The sequence below is a fragment of the Opisthocomus hoazin genome, chromosome 21 (assembly GCF_030867145.1).
Source record: "Opisthocomus hoazin isolate bOpiHoa1 chromosome 21, bOpiHoa1.hap1, whole genome shotgun sequence".
NCBI lineage: Eukaryota > Metazoa > Chordata > Aves > Opisthocomiformes > Opisthocomidae > Opisthocomus > Opisthocomus hoazin.
In genome coordinates this window covers 2,525,699-2,543,758 of record NC_134434.1, presented here as the reverse complement: position 1 = coordinate 2,543,758, position 18,060 = coordinate 2,525,699, and the positions used below count along the sequence as shown (strand labels likewise).

Sequence of the window (18,060 nt, the reverse complement as noted above, 5' to 3'; positions counted from 1 at the left end):
AGAGCTGCAGCAAAACCATCCAGGAACTGGAGAGGATATACACTGCCCAATAACCCAAGCAGAAAAACATGGAATTGGTGGGAGGGGTTATTTGTGCAAGCTGGGTGCTGGGCTGCACTTGGCAACCAGCTCTCCAACAGCCATGACCTGTTTTATTTTAAATATTTGCTAGCAGTTTTAGCCGTGTGCTTGGCCTGACTGACATGGTAGTACTGTACCATCTTCTTTATTAACTAAAATCCAGTGCTGCTATGACCAATTTCCCTCTTTAATGTTCCCTCTTGACCTGCTGAGCAGAAAGTAGAGGTGTGGGAAAATGGAGGTCTCCCTCTCAAGAGCTCTGCGCTGCTCTGGCAGCTTCAGTCCTTGGGGAGAGGAATCCCCACCGCTGTGTGTTTGCTCAGGTTCCTGGCCTCTTCCACTTGCAGCGGTGTGCAGTAATCCTCCAGGAAGACGGTTGCCAGGTTGCTTAGCCTTCTGTTGGCCGAGAGAGAGAAGCGAAGCATGCACTCCACCACGGGGAGAGCCGTGGTCTGCTGGCGCGACTGCGTCGTCGTCAGGTACATCAGCGTCGTGACTGCCGACATGACCGTCTCCTCGTTGGAGCTGGAGAGGCAGTTGATTACGGGCTCTACCCCATTTGCCTCCAAGATGTAGTCTTTGTTAGCTTTATCCAGGCACAGGTTACAAAGACCGCCTGAAACAGCAAAAGAAAATGTCTGACAAGTGCAAGACAAACTCTTCACACCCTCATCTTTTTCATCCTGAGATTCACATTCACTGCTGCTCCTTTTTTTCCCAATACAGAAATAAGCATCCAGATTTTCTGTGCGATTTGGATGGAAAATTCTTAACGGCTTCCTGGGCAATGTTTTCTTGGTTCTTTCCAGAGATTTTTCCACCACAACACTCCTCCTCCTGTATGTCATTAGAGGGCAATGCTGGACATAACCTCTTCCACAGAGAGAAGAATTCCAGTATCGCTTGACCCTAACAGAGGCCACAAGCCAGCCGTTTATTGGAGGTGTTTTAGAAAAACAGAGAATGGAGCTAACAGCACTAGCCAAGAGGCACAGAATGTTTGAACTCGAAGCTTTATGATGCAGCCGTATCTTGATGTAGCTCAGCCACAAACCTTAAAAATCAAATATAATTATTATCATCTCATGGAATCACAATTGGGATCTGACCCTTGGGTTAGGTTCAGACCATGACGAATCATTATAAGGCAGTTCCTCAGGGGACTTGTTAAAAAATTTCAAGTAAGCATTCTAGAAATTTGGCTGTCAGTAGTAGAGTAACATTGGACCTGTACATTATATGTGAGAAAATTTATGTATTAATGACTGCTTCTCTGTAGGAAAGATTTTGTTAAAGCCATTCACCTAGTGTTTACTTAGTCTTTAAAAAAACCAAATCCTTTCCAGAAAGCATCGTTCTCAAGCAGAGCAGCTCTATTCCGATGACAGGGGGATGGCTGTCTCCTACCTCTCGCCCCACTCCTCTCCCTCTCCACCAGCCCAAGCTTTCCCGGCCTGGTGTGGGGGTCAGGCCCGGTGTCCCCCAGCCCGTCGGCCCCTTACCAGCGTGGCCTTACCAACCGCAAACTCCACCAGGGTCTCGTTCTCTTCGGCGAGCGTGTCAAGGAACAGGTCCGGCACCTGGAGCTGCCGCAGGTACTCGTAGTTTCTGGGGTCGTAGGCGAAGTTGGCCAGGTTGGCCAGGACCTGCTCCTTGGCCTCTGCGAGGGAGAAGCGTCGCGTCCATGAGGGAACGCGCCCGGCACGAGGAGCGGTGGCGAGCAGCGGTGCCCCGGGGGTTACCTGCGCTCTCGGTCGCCTGGAACTCGGTGACGAGGGCCTGCAGGTACTCCAGCCGCCCCAGCTCCATCCCGCGCCCCGCAGCGATGCGATGCTCCGGGCCCAGCAGCTGAACGCCCGGAGAACCGCACCGCGCTCGGCTCGGCTCGGCTCGGCTCGGCTCTCCTTCCTTCCCTCCCTCCCTGCCCCCGGGAGCCCGGCTCACGGCGAGCCGGCCCCACGGCCCGCGGGGCGGGGAGAAGCCCGGCACGGCGGGAAGGGCGTGGTGGCCGCCATTTTCTGGGCGTGGCGGTCGCCATTTTCTGGGCGTGGCGCGGCTGGGCCGTGCGCTCCTCAGGCGGGAGGCGGCAGCTCCGCCTCCGCGGCTCCAGGCCCTGTGCGGGCCCCGGGCTGGGCTGCGGTGAGGCGGCTTCGGGTTGAAAGGCGGTCGGCTGCCCAGGCGGGTCCCCGGGCGGGTTGCGGGGCGCAGGCGGGGGCCCTGAGGGCCGGCTCCGTCCCCGCGGCCCGTGTAGCCTGTGACGGTCACCGAACGAGCGTGCGGCCCTGCGTGTGGCAGAGCTTTGACGCTTCAACACTTCGCTCTGGAAAGGAGCGAACCTTTCTTCACCTACTAGTTCCTTAGTCAAAAAAGTGTCACGTGTATGTGTTTTATTTCCTGCTCTATTTTAATACCACTGTGCTTGCAGGTTCTCCAGAGCTCGTCGTGGTGCTGCTCGGCATCGATAAATCCCGAGGCCGTGGATCTGCCACCCAGCCCACGGCTCTGCCGCCCGCTTCCCGGCCGAGGGGCTCGATGCAGGGCTGAGCCTGCTCTGGACCATGGTGCTCACTCGGCTGCAGCGTCTCTCTGGGTGGTGGGTGCTCACTGCGGTGACGCACGGGACACGCCAGTGGCAAAGTGGTGGCTGGGGCAGGAGGGGGGGCGAGGGCAGGGAGAGGTGCTGGAGGGAATAAAGGCTTTGGTTACTTTCAGTTTTGATACGGGATTGCAACTCATGGGCTGAGGGACAAGGGAGATTTTTTGGCTTTTGTAGAAAGGCAAGAGGATTAGAAGCTGAGGGGAAAGGTGAAAAGAGGGCATAATACATGCACGGTAAGATAAACCACCTGAGGAAAAAAATGAAGCCAAGAAGGAGTGAATTAAACCAGCAGCAGGTAATTCCCCCCTGGTTGTACAGTTCCCTGGTCTAAGCAGAAAGCAGAGCAATGACATGGTTCTGAACTAGCACAGTTCCGACAAAACCACTGCGATTGTAAGCGCTGCAAGTGGATTCAATTGTGGTTCATGTTGTGTAAATATATAAGGTAAAGGTACATAGACCTCATGAATTGGGGGGTGGACTCTGCAGAAATAAGTATTGCTTTTATTGAATCCAATAAATGCATGGAAGTTCTTCTGTAGATAAGGTAGGAAACAGGCTGGGAGCAGATGTAGCCTTTTTATCATCTCAAATGCAGTTGATTTTTGTATAATGCAAATTGATCCACCAAATACGTGGCATCAGTGACAAGTGTGTTGGGCTGATAGTCTCTCCTACCACACAGTGGGGTGTAGTAAAAAATGTGCACATGACCACACTAAATGGAAGGATGAGCAAAGAAGCTACACTGAATGCAGTAATGCTAAATCTTGTAAAAAAAACCTTGTGTGGGAAGACAGAGAATGTGAAAGTGAAGGTATTTATTTCTATTTGGTATAAAAGTTGAAGCCAGGCCTGTGCTAGCACCTTCAACTCTTACCATAGTTATCAGCTGAAGTTGATATGTGTGTGTGTGTGCATACATATGCACACCTGTGTGTATGTTTGTATATGTGTGTATATATATATATGTATGGAAATGATCAGCAAAGGTGCTACAGACTACCTCTGTATTAGAATGTTTCACTAGTGTACTAATAAACCTCTTGTAATGTATGGCTTTGCAAGTGGTAAGTGTAGACATACTTTAAAGCCACATCTGTCATTACACGGAAAGTGAATGAATAAGGTGAGAAAGCAGGAGAAGAGAAAGCAAACACAGAGGAGCTAGTCAAACAAAGATTGAGGGTATTGGGACTGGCTGATAAGGGGTGAAAAACAGTATTTAAAGAGGAAAAATGCAACAACTCCTGTTTGTAAGTACTACATCTGTGGTCAGTCAGTATAACTTTGCATGCACAGAAGCAGTAGGAACTTTGTCCCCTGGGGTGGTTCCACAGACAGCCATGTTCAGAAAAGGCTGGCGTCTGTGCTGGCGGAGTTTCAGGTGATGCAGCTCCAGGTCACGCTATTCAGTGCGTGGGAAGAAGTAACCAGGAGGAGAGGAACATCTGTCCTTGTCTTGCTGGGAACTGCGAGCTGTGCTGCTTCTGGCCTTTGCTTTGCATTGAGTTTAATCAAAGCTGGTTAAGAGATGTGAGAAACATTTTACATCTAATTTGCTGTGTTGGAGCGATCGCCTGGAGGAGATTTTTATAACATCCCCTAGTTTTCTAGTCCTCAGAGATTTTCCACAGGAGTTGCAGACCATGCTAGTACTGCTTACACAACCTGCTCTGTTACCAGCTGTGTGCTTGCTGTCTTTGTGCTGGCTGGCTGCAGGGAGTTCGTCCTGATCATCCCAAAAGATGACTTGGCAGTAGGCAGAGCTGCCTGGGCTATGTAGCCCTCTTGCTCAGGCTGTTTACTCACCCAGTATTGGCCACGTTGTCCAATTGTCTGAATGCCCCAAGCACTTGCTGTTTGCCACAATAGTTAGCATAGAATGGGCTGGTATAGCTGGGGCAGTCACAGCTTCAGGGGCTAGTCTAGTGACATTGATAGCACACCAGAGTTAGAATTCAGTGACTTTTCATCTCTAGTGTTCGTTTCTTTTCTTGCAGTTACTAGCCAGACCTGCAAACAGCATGTCAAGCTCCTCATTTAAGTGATTCTGTGATTCTGCGAATGTGCCAGTTCACTGTGACCCTTCTTTGTTGTTTTGTGGTTTTTTTTTAATTAAACTTTTCCAAGAGTTACACTGGCAGAGTATCTAAGGCTTTTAAGGATCATGATCTTGCAGTATTTCACTGTGAACTTCCTGGTGAATATTTCATTGCAGTTAAGAAAGGTGCTTGCTGCAAAAATGCTTACCTTGCAAGGTTAATGATACTTTAAATGATAAAGGGAGCACGAAGGGGTAAGGGGGGACTAGGGGAGCGAGGGACATTTATTTCTGGTCAGTTTTTCTTGCTCTGCTGGTTCTCAGAGGTTTGTAACACCTCAGAGGTTGAGGTGTTAGTTTTTGTCCATAATTAAAGCCAGTCTTATTTTACTGCCTGCAGGTGTTCAAAAAACTGCATCAGGGCATGGGGGTGGGGGTAATTAAGCTGTGGTTGCCTTGCGTAATGGGATGACCTTAAACTAACGAAAGGAACTTTTATTGCTTTATTTTTCTTCTGGGCCTGAAGATTCTTAAGCACTGAGTGTTACTGCTCCTGTATGATGGCTCTGAGGGAGAATATTTGTCATACTGTGGCGTGCTCAGTGTGCATCGTCCCTTCAATTGCATCTTACAAAGCTCCTGCTCAGGGCAGCTTGGAGTTAGGGTTGAAAAGAGAGGTAGGAGAGGAGAGCTGTGGAGCGGGAAAGGAGGGGGGTATTTTTGTCTATTATGTGAGCTCAGATGACTTATTCATCTGTGGAAACACAGCCTAAAATGTTACCTCTTCTCTCTCCGAGATTTTTTTTCCGTGTGGGTTGTGGATTCCTTCTAAAGGTTCTAAAGCAACCAGGGGAGACAACCCTGCTTTCAGGCAGCTTAAATTCCTTAAGGCTGCTAAAAAGTTTTTAGTCAACAAGTTGGGAAAAATTAAAATAATAGATTGGTGAATTCGTTGTTTTTCTTCCTAGAAACATCTCTCTGCTTCTGCAAATAAGTCCCAGTGATCCTGGTGTTGAGTCTGGGGGTATCAAAAAAGCAGTTCTATAAAGCACTCTCCTAACTTTCTGTCCTAAACCAGCTTGCACTGCTGTGCCCAGATAAGAGATAGTCAAAACAGATTTTTTTGCCATGGCGTAGGAAGAGCTGATGTCTGTGTGTCAGCTTCAGTTGGTGAGTCACAGTTGGACTTGATGATCTTAGAGTTCTTTTCCAACTTTAATGAATCTATAATTCTACCTTCCCCCTCTCCCCATATCTAGCAAGCATGCATTAGCCTGTACATTTGCTTGCTCGTGAGCCATCTAGAGCTAAGTCATTGCAGATCGAGCAGTTGGCTCCACACAGGAGATGCATTCTCTTGCTCCTTCAACTAACCTTTGTTTGTGATAAATTTTGATGGGTTGTAGCTTACACCGTATCTTGCCTGTTTTGCCCAGGACATTTGTAGCAGCTGAAGGATTTGGGATGGTGTGACCCCGTATTTCTGGAAGAAAACAGAAAGGCAATGTAGAAAAGTGAACAGAATTTAAAATTTAAGAATTACACACAGAAAAAATGTCAATCTGTTTTATTTGCAATCGCTAGAAGAGGTTTGGGACTTGATCCCTTTTCATTGGTTTGTTTGAGAGGGAGAAAGCCCCATCTTTTTTCTTGGAGCACAGAGCAGTCATCGTTTCAGTAAGCTGAGAAGCACCAGTCCCTGTTTACTTCGTAGTTATGGACCATGTAAGCATTACACAAGTCAATAAACACGTGTGATGAGAGATTAGATATGTGTCCCACGAGTCAGCTTATTTAAGTATATGTTTGATCAGGAAATGCAAAGCCTACTGGTTCAGTAATCCTAGAGCAGTACTGAAATACAGATGCTACTGAGTGGTGGGAGCAGGAACCCTTCTGAAGGGCTGATCCTCTTCAACCATAAAAGCCAGCTGTGAAGCCATCATGGTCTCTGAAGACCTTGCAGTCAGTTTTCCAGTGGTTTCATCCAGTGTGAGGGTTTGTAGGTTTGTTTGTTTTGTCTGGGGATCCCACAGCTCCAATGAAAACTGTGGTTTTGTAGCTAGGAATTTGATACAACAGTTCTCAAGATAAGCACTGCAGTTGAGATGAAAGTTGTTGCTTCTTCCATTTCACTCCCATTTTATGCTTCTGTCTTTCTGATGGTTCTAACATGTCAAGTAATCGTTGCCTTCAGTGCTTTGTGAGGATCTGCTTCTGTCAGATCAGGAATGATACAGAATACAAACAGTTTGCAATTCGAGCTGGTGCTGAGGGAAGCTGGAGGTTGATGCAGCTCTCGTCTTTGTACTTACAAGTGTAACTCCCAGGAGCGTAGCGAGAAAAGCCACTTACGGTCAAGGCTATATGGGTGTGAAAGTCAGTAACACTGACTCTTCTCAGTATGTTTTCCCCACAGATTTATTTCTAAGTTGTGCTTGTGCTTATAAGACATGTAAGTCACGCTTGTGCAAAATTCTTTATAATGAGAGTGCTGGTGTAACTAAGTCTGAGAGTCTAAGACTAAAGAGCTAAATTAATTTACACGAGGGGAAACTACAGTGGCTTTGAATTTGGCCCTATATAAGGATGCATATGCTTATATTCTTGGGCCTAGCAACACCTCCTCTGCGCCCTCCCCCCAAAATGGGTCCCAGTTAATGCTAGAAAGAAGTGTAATTACACAAGCCATGAATTCTATTTCGTGGTATATCAAGAAGCACTTGAGATATTACTAGTTATACAAAGGAGGCATTCTAAGGTTTGGGGTTTTTTCTTTTTGATGGAGTTGAACCTTTGAGGCTTTGAAACCACCCTTGGCATGAAGAACTCATATATATATACCTCACAGGAGAAGGTATTTGCTCTTACTGGAGAGTTGGCTTAGTTCTGCAACCCATGCTGCTGCTGCCATTTAGTATTTAGAGATGTGGAAAATAATAACACGCTTCCCGGTGGAAAGCGTTTGTTTGTCTTGCCACCCCCAGCATGGGAAGCAACCAGGAAACTTCATATAAGTCTGCACCAAGACTGCACGTCTAGACAAGGCAATAATACTTCTTTTTGAAAGAACTACCATTGTGCATAGTCATTAATATGGATTGTCCAGTGCTACCATCTGAAATGTGTATGTGAAATTCCAGTGACTTCTTAAAGGCACTGACTTAAACCAATTGAACTGACCCAGCTTTTGTCTCTCAGCGCTGGTTACCGTGGCTGTTCTCCCATGGTTTGCTTTAGGAAAGTGCAGTTCTCTTTGTCCTGCAGCTCTTTGGCTGGCGCTGAGTTCTGGGCTCAGCCTGAGGTCGGGATCGCTCACGTGGAGTCTGACGCAGCCCCACAGAGTGGAACTGCAGGGCAGAAGGATAATGACAGTTGCGGAAAGCAGATGCTTGTTTTCTCATCTGCTGTCAGTGCTGACCCTTGTGTAGCTTTGTACAGGCCACGTAATTGTTTGCGTTCCTCTTTTTTTTCTTCTTTTCATATGCTTGTGATGTACACGACTGCTGGAGGGGATTGACTTTCAGACTGTGGTTCAGTTGATGTTTCGTGGTATAGATGTCTGCAGCGATTATCCAAAGGTACTTTTGAAGTCTTTTCCAATTTGGTTTTTTTTTGCAGAGCGCAGAAGCTGAGCGCTATGAATAAGGCAGCTGATAGCAGGAAGAAACTGGAGGTGTAGAAGACATAGTGGAAGTCACTAGTTATGTCCACCAGGAGACCTGAAATAGAAGGCACGGCTTAGTCAAAGAGAAGATGCATACTAAAGGCAACTGGGTGACATTTTCATAAATGTTAAATCAAAGTCATTCCGCAGACTGCCACATACAAAACATCACCATTCACGGATGAGTTAAGTTCTCTACTCTAGTTTCTAGGAGTTGTTTGTTTTTTTGTAGTCACCGCTCAGGTGATATTTCTGCTTCTTGTACAAAATATTTCTCAGTACGCAGAAAAATCAGGAAAAAAAGGAAATTGTGACTTTTCCCCAACCTGCTGATTCATTTTGTTTGCTCAGCAGAGGACCCCTGGAGTTTGGAATGAGTGAGCCTGTTACATCCCAGGTCAGAAAACAGAGCAAATAAATGGAGAAATCTCTCAAAAACCAACATGTTAGGGTTCTAAACTGAAAAGTTATCTCTCACGGTGTGTAATCAGGGAGAGGAAAATTCAACAGCACAGCAAGCATTATGACTAACATTAAGGACCTCAATATAAAACACTTAGAAGCATGATATATCAAATGAGTAGTTTAATGCTAATGTTAGAGATGGAAAGGTGATATTCAGGTCAAATATATGACACCTTCTCTATAAGCTGCTTATTTATATGGAAATACTGTAATGATGTTTGTTTGCATGTATTCTTCAGTAAAGACTGGTGATGATTCTTTTCATAGTGCACTTTATCGGATTTTAGAACTACAAATAGAAATGCAGCTGCTTTTACTGTACTTCCTTTTGCCTGTCTGCCACTCCTATCGGAGATGTCCAAGAAAAGACCGTTTTTGCACTTTGAGAGAAGTGCCTGACACACCAATGCCAGGGAATACCCTGAAATATGGTGCATGTTACCATGTAATTCTTAGAACAGATGTTATTTTCCAGCTGAATGGCACACAATTCATTGTCTGGAGAACTAAAGCCTGAATTGAGGGTTCATGCTGAGGGTCACGTTTCTTGTTTGTTAGTCTTTGGAATTTGCTGCTGTACTGCAGGAGCAGGTGCGTCTTGGACAGGTCACTTCGTGGCATTTGGAGTGAGCTGTGAAATCTGTGAATAATTTATTGGATTGGGGGTCATAACTAGCTCCTTTCTTGTCTCCAGAGAAAAATTAATACACTCTAGAACTTGGAAAGAAGAGTGAGCAGATGCTTTTACTGTAAGGCTCTTGAATAATGTAGAGCTGGTGATAATTCTGATCACAGTTAATTTGTTTAATGGGATGTTAGTAATTCCTTGAGACTTCATAGATAAAACAACGGAAACTAGCAAAGCAGTGAAATAGTTCACAGACAGCAAGATCCTACCACAGTAATTCCTCTCTGTGGCTTGCCTCTCACTGGCAAGAAGCTCTCCTCACTCCCATGCCTATGAAAGCTGCCTACTGAGTGGGTAACGTTTTCACTGCTGTTGCTGTGAAATGACCTTCCTTCAGCTGTGAGAAGGGGCTTATGGTTCCTTTCTGACTCTCCCTTTTGTACTGCTCCCTTTGCATAACTCCCCTTCCTGCATGCATCGGGAAACTCCCTCATTTCTCCATGCTGCCAAATATTTGTCATCAGTGTTTAAACAACAGATTTGTCCCCAGCCTGCTTTAATAACTTCTCTCACCTGTGAGAGGGGGTCCAATGAGGAGAGTGATACTCTCCAGGATGGTGAAGAGCCCTAGAGCACTTGAGAACCTGTCCATCTCCACCACATCCATTAGCACCTGGAAGGTGAGTGCCCCGATGCCACTCATGGCTATGCTGAGGATGATGCAGTAGACGATGAGCATGGTGAACTCAGCTGAAATGACACAAATGAAATTGCTCAGCCCGTAGAGGAGCACAGCCAGGCTGAACAGGTAGATGCGTCTCCGTGTGAAGATTCTGTGTCCTGAGACCAGCCCTGTGAAAGGGCGTACGAAGATGTTGATGAACCCGATAACGGAGATGAGGAGGGCTGCCCTGCGTTCCTCCACCCCATTCTGGATGGCATAAGGCACAAGGTAGATGTGGGGTAATACAAAACCCATCATCATCCAGGTCACTCCAACCGTGTAAATCTGGTACCCTTTGTTTTGACAGAAGATGTCAAAAGCCAGGTGCTTCTGCAGCATCTGGAAGCATGCAGTCCTTCTGGTTTGCTTCTGGAGCTCGGGGCGGGGAGAAGATGCTCCGTTGGACAGCTGTGCCTCTTCTGCTCTTCTCCCTGTCTCTTCTCCAGGCTTGGGTGACTGTAGTGGTGACTCTGATGCAGGCTGAACTGGTCTCATGATGGCTCCACAAACACAACAGTTCAACAGTATTCCTCCAAAGATAAGAAAAGTGTTCCTCCAGCCCATCTCATCCAGCAAGTATTGAGAAAGCAGCGGCCACAGCGTGAAACCGAGAGAGACGCCAGTGGATGCCATGGCATTGGCCAGCGTTCGCCACCGTACAAAGTAGTAGCCCAGCACAGTCACTCCTGCCTGGAAGCTGAAACACAATCCCAGACCTAAAGGTAAGAATAAAAGAGAAAATGACAGCACATGATGCCTCTGCGTTGTCTTAAAGGGTGAAAAGAGCCCAAATCCAGGGTGTACCCACAGATCACTGCACCTGAAGCATTTCCTCGCTTTCCAGGCTGCACAGCCTCCAGCGATTAATACTCAGAAACCCCACACAAAGGATGAAGAAAGGTGTTATGTATAAATTAAATTATTGGTGTTCTTGGGTGCACTGAATACACTGATCTAAGCTGATGTTTGTCTGGGGCATGCTGCCATTCCTAAAAGTGTTATGGAATTGTTAATGAACGGTTTATTTGGGTTTATACTGCATGCAACAAGCAGTGCTGCTTTTCTGACACTTCCATCAGGGCTCAGGGAGTTACCTATTGCTTTTCCTTCTATGCAGTGGAGACAGCTTAACTTGCAGGATCCAACAGGAGTGGCCCCAATGTAACCTGGCCCAAGGAATTGATTTCTCTGTGTTAGCAAAGAGCAAGAGTTGAGCAACAGTCACACAGGAGAAATATTTTGAAAGGAAAAGTTCCCATCGGTTACTTCTGTTCAAAACCAACACGTTCTTTTGTTAGAAAAAGAGATCTCCACATTTCCTCAGAGTGGGAGTGGTGAAATACAAACCCAGGGAACTTGGGAAGGACGTCCCAACACATTACATTCCAAGACTGAAAAAAAAACCAAACCCCCTCCCTTCAAAGACAAAAGGCTGAGAAGCTACTAAAAAACCAGACATCTTTGCTCTCCATTTCGCCCTCTGGAGACCTGTAGCTTTTTCCAGAGAGAAGCCCTTTCCAGTGAGCTTGGCTGGATGAGGTGTGTGTTAAGGGGGTGTGAAGGGCAATTCTAGCTGCTATACGATTCCTGCTGCGCTGTGGGGCTTTTGATTTATCCTGTTTCACAGACGAATGGAAAAACGTGAGCACTTAGTCAGGGCTCTCACCATTTCCCGTCTCCAAAATCAAGCACTGCAGCTGGGTTTTCCTGCTGTTCTTTGCTACTCACCAGTGATGAGGCCAGCTGTTATGTAAAGCTGGCTGATGGACCTGCAGAAGGAGCTGGACACCATGCCCACGCCGCTCAGCAGGCCTCCCAGCATCACAGCAAACCTGCAGCCAAATTGCTTCACCAAGATGCTGCAGAGGGGCCCTGGAAGCAAAGCAGCAAAAAGGAAGCAGTTAGGGAGGCAGAAAATATTTTGTACCCGCTGGACTGCTGCAATTATCAAATGATTTAGTCTACAGGCCATGAGAATTGTCCCAGCAGCATATAGTGTGATAGAGGAGTCGGGAACAGAAAATCTGTCCCCTGATCCTCCCAAGTGCATGGTCAGCTTGGTAGCTGAAGGGAAGGCTCCTGTGATCTGCGCAGGCTTTGGTCACGGGGTAGGATTTCTCAGCTTCCCTGTGATGGATTTTAGTTAAAGCTCTTGGAAATGGAACAGAAGAAGGACCTGCAAGTGTAACTCTGTTCTCACATGACATAAATTCTGGGAATGATTTGAAAAAGCAGAGGAGTTGCATTTCTGTGCCTCCAAGTAAGAGATGTTAAGCAGGGTGATATTTCTATTTGCGTATTTCCACTCTCACTTCACTGTGTTTTTCAAATATTCTGCCACAAAATCTCCTAAATTGCCCTTGCTGTCCTGCTACCTAGGTGAAATTCCTTGCATGAGAAGGCACGTTGACTCTGAAATAAATCAAGAATGGGAGAAAGACATTACCGAGGAGGATTATTTGAAAATGACTGGAGAGGCATATTCACGTCCGCATGGGAATCAATCTAAGCTTCAGGCAGTAGCATCCAAGCTTCAGCTTGTGGAGTCTTGCAGCTGTCCTGCAAGTCATCTTCCCCAGGAAAATAATATGTTATTGTCAGTACAGCTCTTTGCACATGCCTGTCCTGGCATACCTGGCAGGGGTGGGTAGGTTTAACCATGTCCACTTCCAAGAGGACACAAGCACATCCCGGCTCCCGCTCCCACACCTCCGGCACAAACAGCGCAGCAGCGGGAGCGACACCCGGCTGGTTCCGATGGACAGAAACCTGGGCTTGGTTGTGTACCTACATTGCTGGCAGGCTTTACTACGAAAGAGTTCTGTTACTTCATCAGAAAAAGCAATGAACAAATAGGCATGGAGGTGTGTGCTTAAGATCAGTTAATTCTTCAATTCTTGTAGACTTTTGGTGAATTCCATGGAGATTGTGGTAAATTTCCAGTCTGTTAATGTCATTTAGCGTCCTGCATTTTGGGGTAGGAAAAGATTAGTTCAGACCTGCAGCTTCTCTCTGCGTGCTCTGGCAGAAGAGCACCTGAAGGTAGAGTTTCTTTTCATGTTCCTTGGAGGATCCTCAACGTTTTCCAGATTTTATTATTTTTTTCCCCTCTTCTGGACACTTGAGGTTATATAACCAAGTGCAAAATGACTGTAAGCTTCAGAATTAGGAGTCAATGAGTGCAAGGAAAATACCCTGCGGCATATTTGTGAGCGAAATCAACGTCTGGTTTGAAATAAAATGCACATAGTCAAGTGAACAGTGGAACATTATTAAAATTAGGAGTGCAGCTGTCTGTACTTTGATCTGCTTGGGAGATTTTCACCTCAGACTTCAACTGGCCTTTGAAAAACTGTTCAGCAAACTGGTGACTGGATTATTTTTCCTCCTGCTGAAGACATTAAGGATGGTACTGCTGTTTGACCAACCCAAGCAGCCAGAAGTCATAAATTGAACACTCTGAAATAATTAGATTTGCTGTAAAAATCATAAGGGTTTTTCATTATTTGTTCCTGTTAACTTGCTCTCTAGGTTTCAAACAGTATTTCTTGCTTGCCTGGGGCTTTTGTGCTTTGCTTTGCAAAACTAATTCCAACAAAAGTGCTGTTGTAAGAGTGTGAGTCCAGAGAGCTGCATGTGTGTGAATATCTGGAAGCAGGAACCTGTAAGAGCCTGAACTCTCGCATTTCCCCTTTCAGAGCTGGCCATAGGATCTTAAGGTCTCTCAAATGATTCTTACAACACAATAATCATTAATTGCTTTTACCTAGGAACATAGCAAGGGTAGTGAGATATGTTGGATTAATAAGTTATGAGCTATTGTTTGCACTGTGCCCTTCCCTGTTTCTTTCCACAGCTCTGCTGAGCTGAGGTTAGCTCTGCTGCGTGGGACCTTCTCACTCCACCGACCAGTTTGAGGATGGGCTGCTCTGCCCATTTCCCTTCCTGCTTACCATATTTTGAAAGAAATATTCCCCCCCCTTCAGTTCCTCTGAACTAAAAATAATAAAGGAGAAGAAAAGAGAGAGAAGCACCTTTAAGAGACACTGATGACTTCACTGAATGCAATTTTGGAAGGGCTTTAAGAGCCAAGGTGATGGATGTAACTGGAGAACCTGAATCCCACAGAGCCTGGCCCACCACAAAGGAGGTCAGAAGTTGCAGCGAAAGCCATGCATGCCTGGCCTGAGAGGGAGTCTTTTACCCCTGTTTATATGCTGACTTTTCTTCCTGGTTCATGGTTGTGTTACTCCTGCCTTACGCTACTGGGGGGCAAGAACAAGCACTCCTCTGCTGTAACAGCCTGCAATAGGAGACACAACTGGCAGGCGAAGCAACAACTCTCTCGTTGATTCACTGGTTATGCAATCCACTGGTTATGCCCTGACAAATTCTGCTAGAGAATATAATTAACATGAGGCTATTCTTTCCTTGTCTAATTTATAACTTTTGGATCTATTTATTGGCTGTCTTTATATTACCTTTTACTGTGTGGTTCCAGCCTCCTACAAAACAGCTACTTTCTTAAAGAAGATAGGATAATTGATATTTTCTTTCGGATACTGCCAGAGTTGTCCTTCCTGGACACGTTAGGACTGAGCTGTTTCTGAGACCGTTTCCCTGAGCCAGCAGGTCCCGTTTGGCTCCTTCCCACTAACTGCAGCAGGACCACAGGGGATGGAAGGCAGCACAGGGAATGCCCAGCAGCTTCCAGATCCAAAGCCCCGAGGACACTGCTCTATTTCTTCTGACCTTCAGTCATAATTCCTCCCCTCCTTGCTTCCTCTGAGGTCTCTCTTCATTTGCACCTTGCAATTCTGGACCCAGCTGCTTCTGCTAAGGTACAATCTCTGTCTCCCATGTCAGGTGGCTGTCAGCCAAGTCCTGCACAGGAGAGACTGAACCCTCCACAGCCTTGACATCAGCATGACTCATGCTTTTTTTCTCCTTCATACTACAGTGTCACCTTTCACCAGTATTGGAAGGGGACAGGTGTGAACTCAGAGAGCAGCTCAGATATGTGGGCCTTACTGGATACTTTGCTGCTTTTGCCTGGTGGGGTTTGGGTAGTCTCTTTACCAAATAAGCACGTGAGTTGCACATGGAGGGGTCAGCAGCAACCTGAACCACTCACTGGGAAGTCCTTGAGTTGTTGGGGATTTGTTTTTCTGTGCAGAAATATCGCTCTGGGTAGAGGACCTGGGGACCCTGTCCTGTGCAGCTCCCACATTTTCTTTGAGGAAAAAAACAGTGATTCCCTCTACTATCCACAAAACACAACCTTCCTTCCATCCCCCTTCACCTGGAGGGTGCCGCCTGACCCACATTCTGCGTTAATCCAGCCATGCTCACGTCCACACTGATGCCTGCTTGGGTGTGCACTCTGTGCCACCGCCCAAGGAGCTGCTTTTAACACCCTGCCTCAGTGAGCAGACTGGAGGAGCTTGGCTTCTGGCATCTTGTCAGCTGTGAAGAACACAGTTGTCATGTGGCACATGGAAGGAGAGTGCTCTTGTGGACAGAAAATGAACGAAGCAAGCACCCAGGCTCCAGGACTACCTGCCAGCTTATTCAAAGAGCTGCTATGGGAAACAATTAAGTTCTTGCTGGTCTGGAGAGGCTGGGCTGAGAAAGGGATTCACCTTCTTTGACGAAGGGTCTTGGTTGTCTCAGCGTGGCAAAACGGAGGTTGGTATCTGTGGACACTTAGCTTTGGACTCTGTGCATCAAAGCGGGTGGGAGATGCTGTGCGCTGCTGACCAGCCAGTCTGCTCAGACCGCCCTGGCCCTTCCACCGTCCGCCTCAATGAAATATTAAAAGTGCCCTTGTTAGGGCCCCTCATCAGCAACACACCCGCAGGAGGTGGTGGAGGGCATTCCCTGCAGCCGTTACTTACCATGGCCATTACTTACCGCCTGCATGCAGCACGGCCACCATGATGGATGGGAACCACGACGTCTCGCTGTTGCTGGCCTGGAACTCATACTGGAGGTCTGTGAAGAAGATGCCGATGCAGCAGGGGAAGCCCAGCGTCAGCCCCTGCAGCAGCACTGCGGCGACCAGGACCATCCATGCCCATCCCCGGTCCTGGTACTTGGCAGCCTCGCGTGCTGCTGCTCCTCCTTGGGACATGATAGCTCCTTTCTTCTCCTGAGCCAGGCTGCTGGGGAAGGGAGTGCAGCTACTATGCAACCCTCAGCCCGGTGAACACGCCTGCAGAGAAGAGCTGCTGGTATTCCCGAGGCTCAGAGGCACCAGCGCGTCCCACACCTTTTGCCGCTGACACTCCAGACTTCTTGCTCTGCATTTCTTCTAGCACCTCCCTTCCTATTCACTACAGGATCCTGGCAACAGATTGCTCGAGAAACAACTGCCTTTCCCTTTTATATTTCACAAGACTGTGACCACAGCCAGGTACAGAACAGGACCACACCTCCTCTGAGGTACGAATTGGCCTTACCTAGTTCCCGCCCTTATTTTCCCTTTCACCTGCTTTCATCATATGGAGTCCCTTTGCTGGCAACTGCTAAGGTCACTCAGTCCTCATGCTGAGAAGAGGAGGAAAAACTCTGCAAATGCCAAGAAAAATAGAAACATACAAAGCCTGCATGTCGCAGCGGAGCTCACTGTGAACCTTTCAGGAAAACTGTGCCTATCCACGAAGTCCTAGTGGTGAAAAAACATTTTTAAAGCCGTTAATTAGGATCCAGTGATTGCAGACAGGCTTTTGCTTTCCCTCTGTATAGATCTAGAGCTTCTTCTGAGAGACCCCAATTTTGATTTCTTCAAGACCGGCACCAAGAAACCTACAGCAATAGCGTTCCCCATCCTCTCCACATGAATAAACACGCGTTAAAAAAGAACCTTTGGCAGCTGCATGAGCTAAAAAGAAGCGCCCATAAGGTCACTGCATGATGCAATATTTAGCACTCAAATAGTGGTTCTTCCCTAAAACAACACCTAAATTTGAGTTTTGTGAGCAGCTTTAAAATCGACCTCGCTCATTATTTCCAATTCGCCATGGCGGCACGCTCAGAAAGTGAGTTTCCTACCTCAGGCTGGGACCAGAACTGGTCAAGCGCAGGGCAGCGAGCGCGTGGCTGCGTGCGCGGCGCGGGCGGCTCGTCCCCTGTGTGCGCAGCCCGGTCAGCTCATGGCTCACGGTTAGACACTTCTGCTTCAGTAGCGACTACAAGCTTTGATGAAGTCTTTTGCAATATTAACCTAGGCATGGCTTCTGTAAACAGGGCTCTTCTGCCGGCTGGCTCCCAGCCGACAAACAACAAAAGGCCGAGAGCGGAGGGGGCCCGTGGGAAGGGGCTCCGAGATGCAAATCACGGTGGTGGTGCTCAGCACACTTTAATCCTTTGTCCACTTTAGCCGGGCGCAGATAATGCAACTAATTCAAGTGCTTGTCTCTCTGGTGCGAATTAGCTGGATGACAGCCTAAAACCTCTCCCCGGCAACAGCAAACCTGAAAAAAAAGGCAGAAGCACAGCTCCTCTGTTCCCAGCTACCCCGTCCAACCCTTGGGTTTGTCCAGCAGAAGATTTCCGGCTCCCCTCACGCCTCCCTGTGCACCTGCTCAGCGGGGAGGGCTCTCCGGCAGGGCTGCAGACCCCATGGCTTTCATCCACCTTCTGCCCCTGGCTGCAGGACACCTTTTCCCCTGGGCAGCCCGACCTGCACGGTCACTGCAAGGACCCTGGAGATGTGCTGCCGGGTGCCACATGGCCTCCTCGCTGCCTCCTCGCTGCCTCCTCGCTGCCTGCGTAAAGGTAAAGGAACGAGTTTGTTCCGGCACTGGCTACTCCAAACAATAGCAGCACCGCAGAACCTCGGTGTAACCCT

The 18,060-nt window shown here is 47.5% G+C and overlaps 2 protein-coding genes across 2 annotated transcripts; both read right to left on the bottom strand.

The window, feature by feature from the left end:
* Positions 1 to 210: 210 nt before the first annotated feature.
* Positions 211 to 2,105, bottom strand: ARMC7 (armadillo repeat containing 7). The gene is made up of 3 exons (XM_009938297.2): positions 1,824 to 2,105; positions 1,598 to 1,741; positions 211 to 697 (listed from the first exon to the last, which is right to left on the bottom strand). The coding sequence occupies exons 1-3, from the start codon at positions 1,888 to 1,890 to the stop codon at positions 360 to 362; spliced, it is 549 nt and encodes a 182-aa protein (XP_009936599.1). The 5' UTR covers positions 1,891 to 2,105; the 3' UTR covers positions 211 to 359.
* A 4,169-nt stretch (positions 2,106 to 6,274) lies between these two features.
* SLC16A5 (solute carrier family 16 member 5) lies at positions 6,275 to 17,359 on the bottom strand. The gene is made up of 4 exons (XM_009938296.2): positions 16,122 to 17,359; positions 11,937 to 12,080; positions 10,058 to 10,924; positions 6,275 to 8,446 (listed from the first exon to the last, which is right to left on the bottom strand). The coding sequence occupies exons 1-4, from the start codon at positions 16,339 to 16,341 to the stop codon at positions 8,205 to 8,207; spliced, it is 1,473 nt and encodes a 490-aa protein (XP_009936598.1). The 5' UTR covers positions 16,342 to 17,359; the 3' UTR covers positions 6,275 to 8,204.
* Between the last annotated feature and the right edge of the window lie 701 nt (positions 17,360 to 18,060).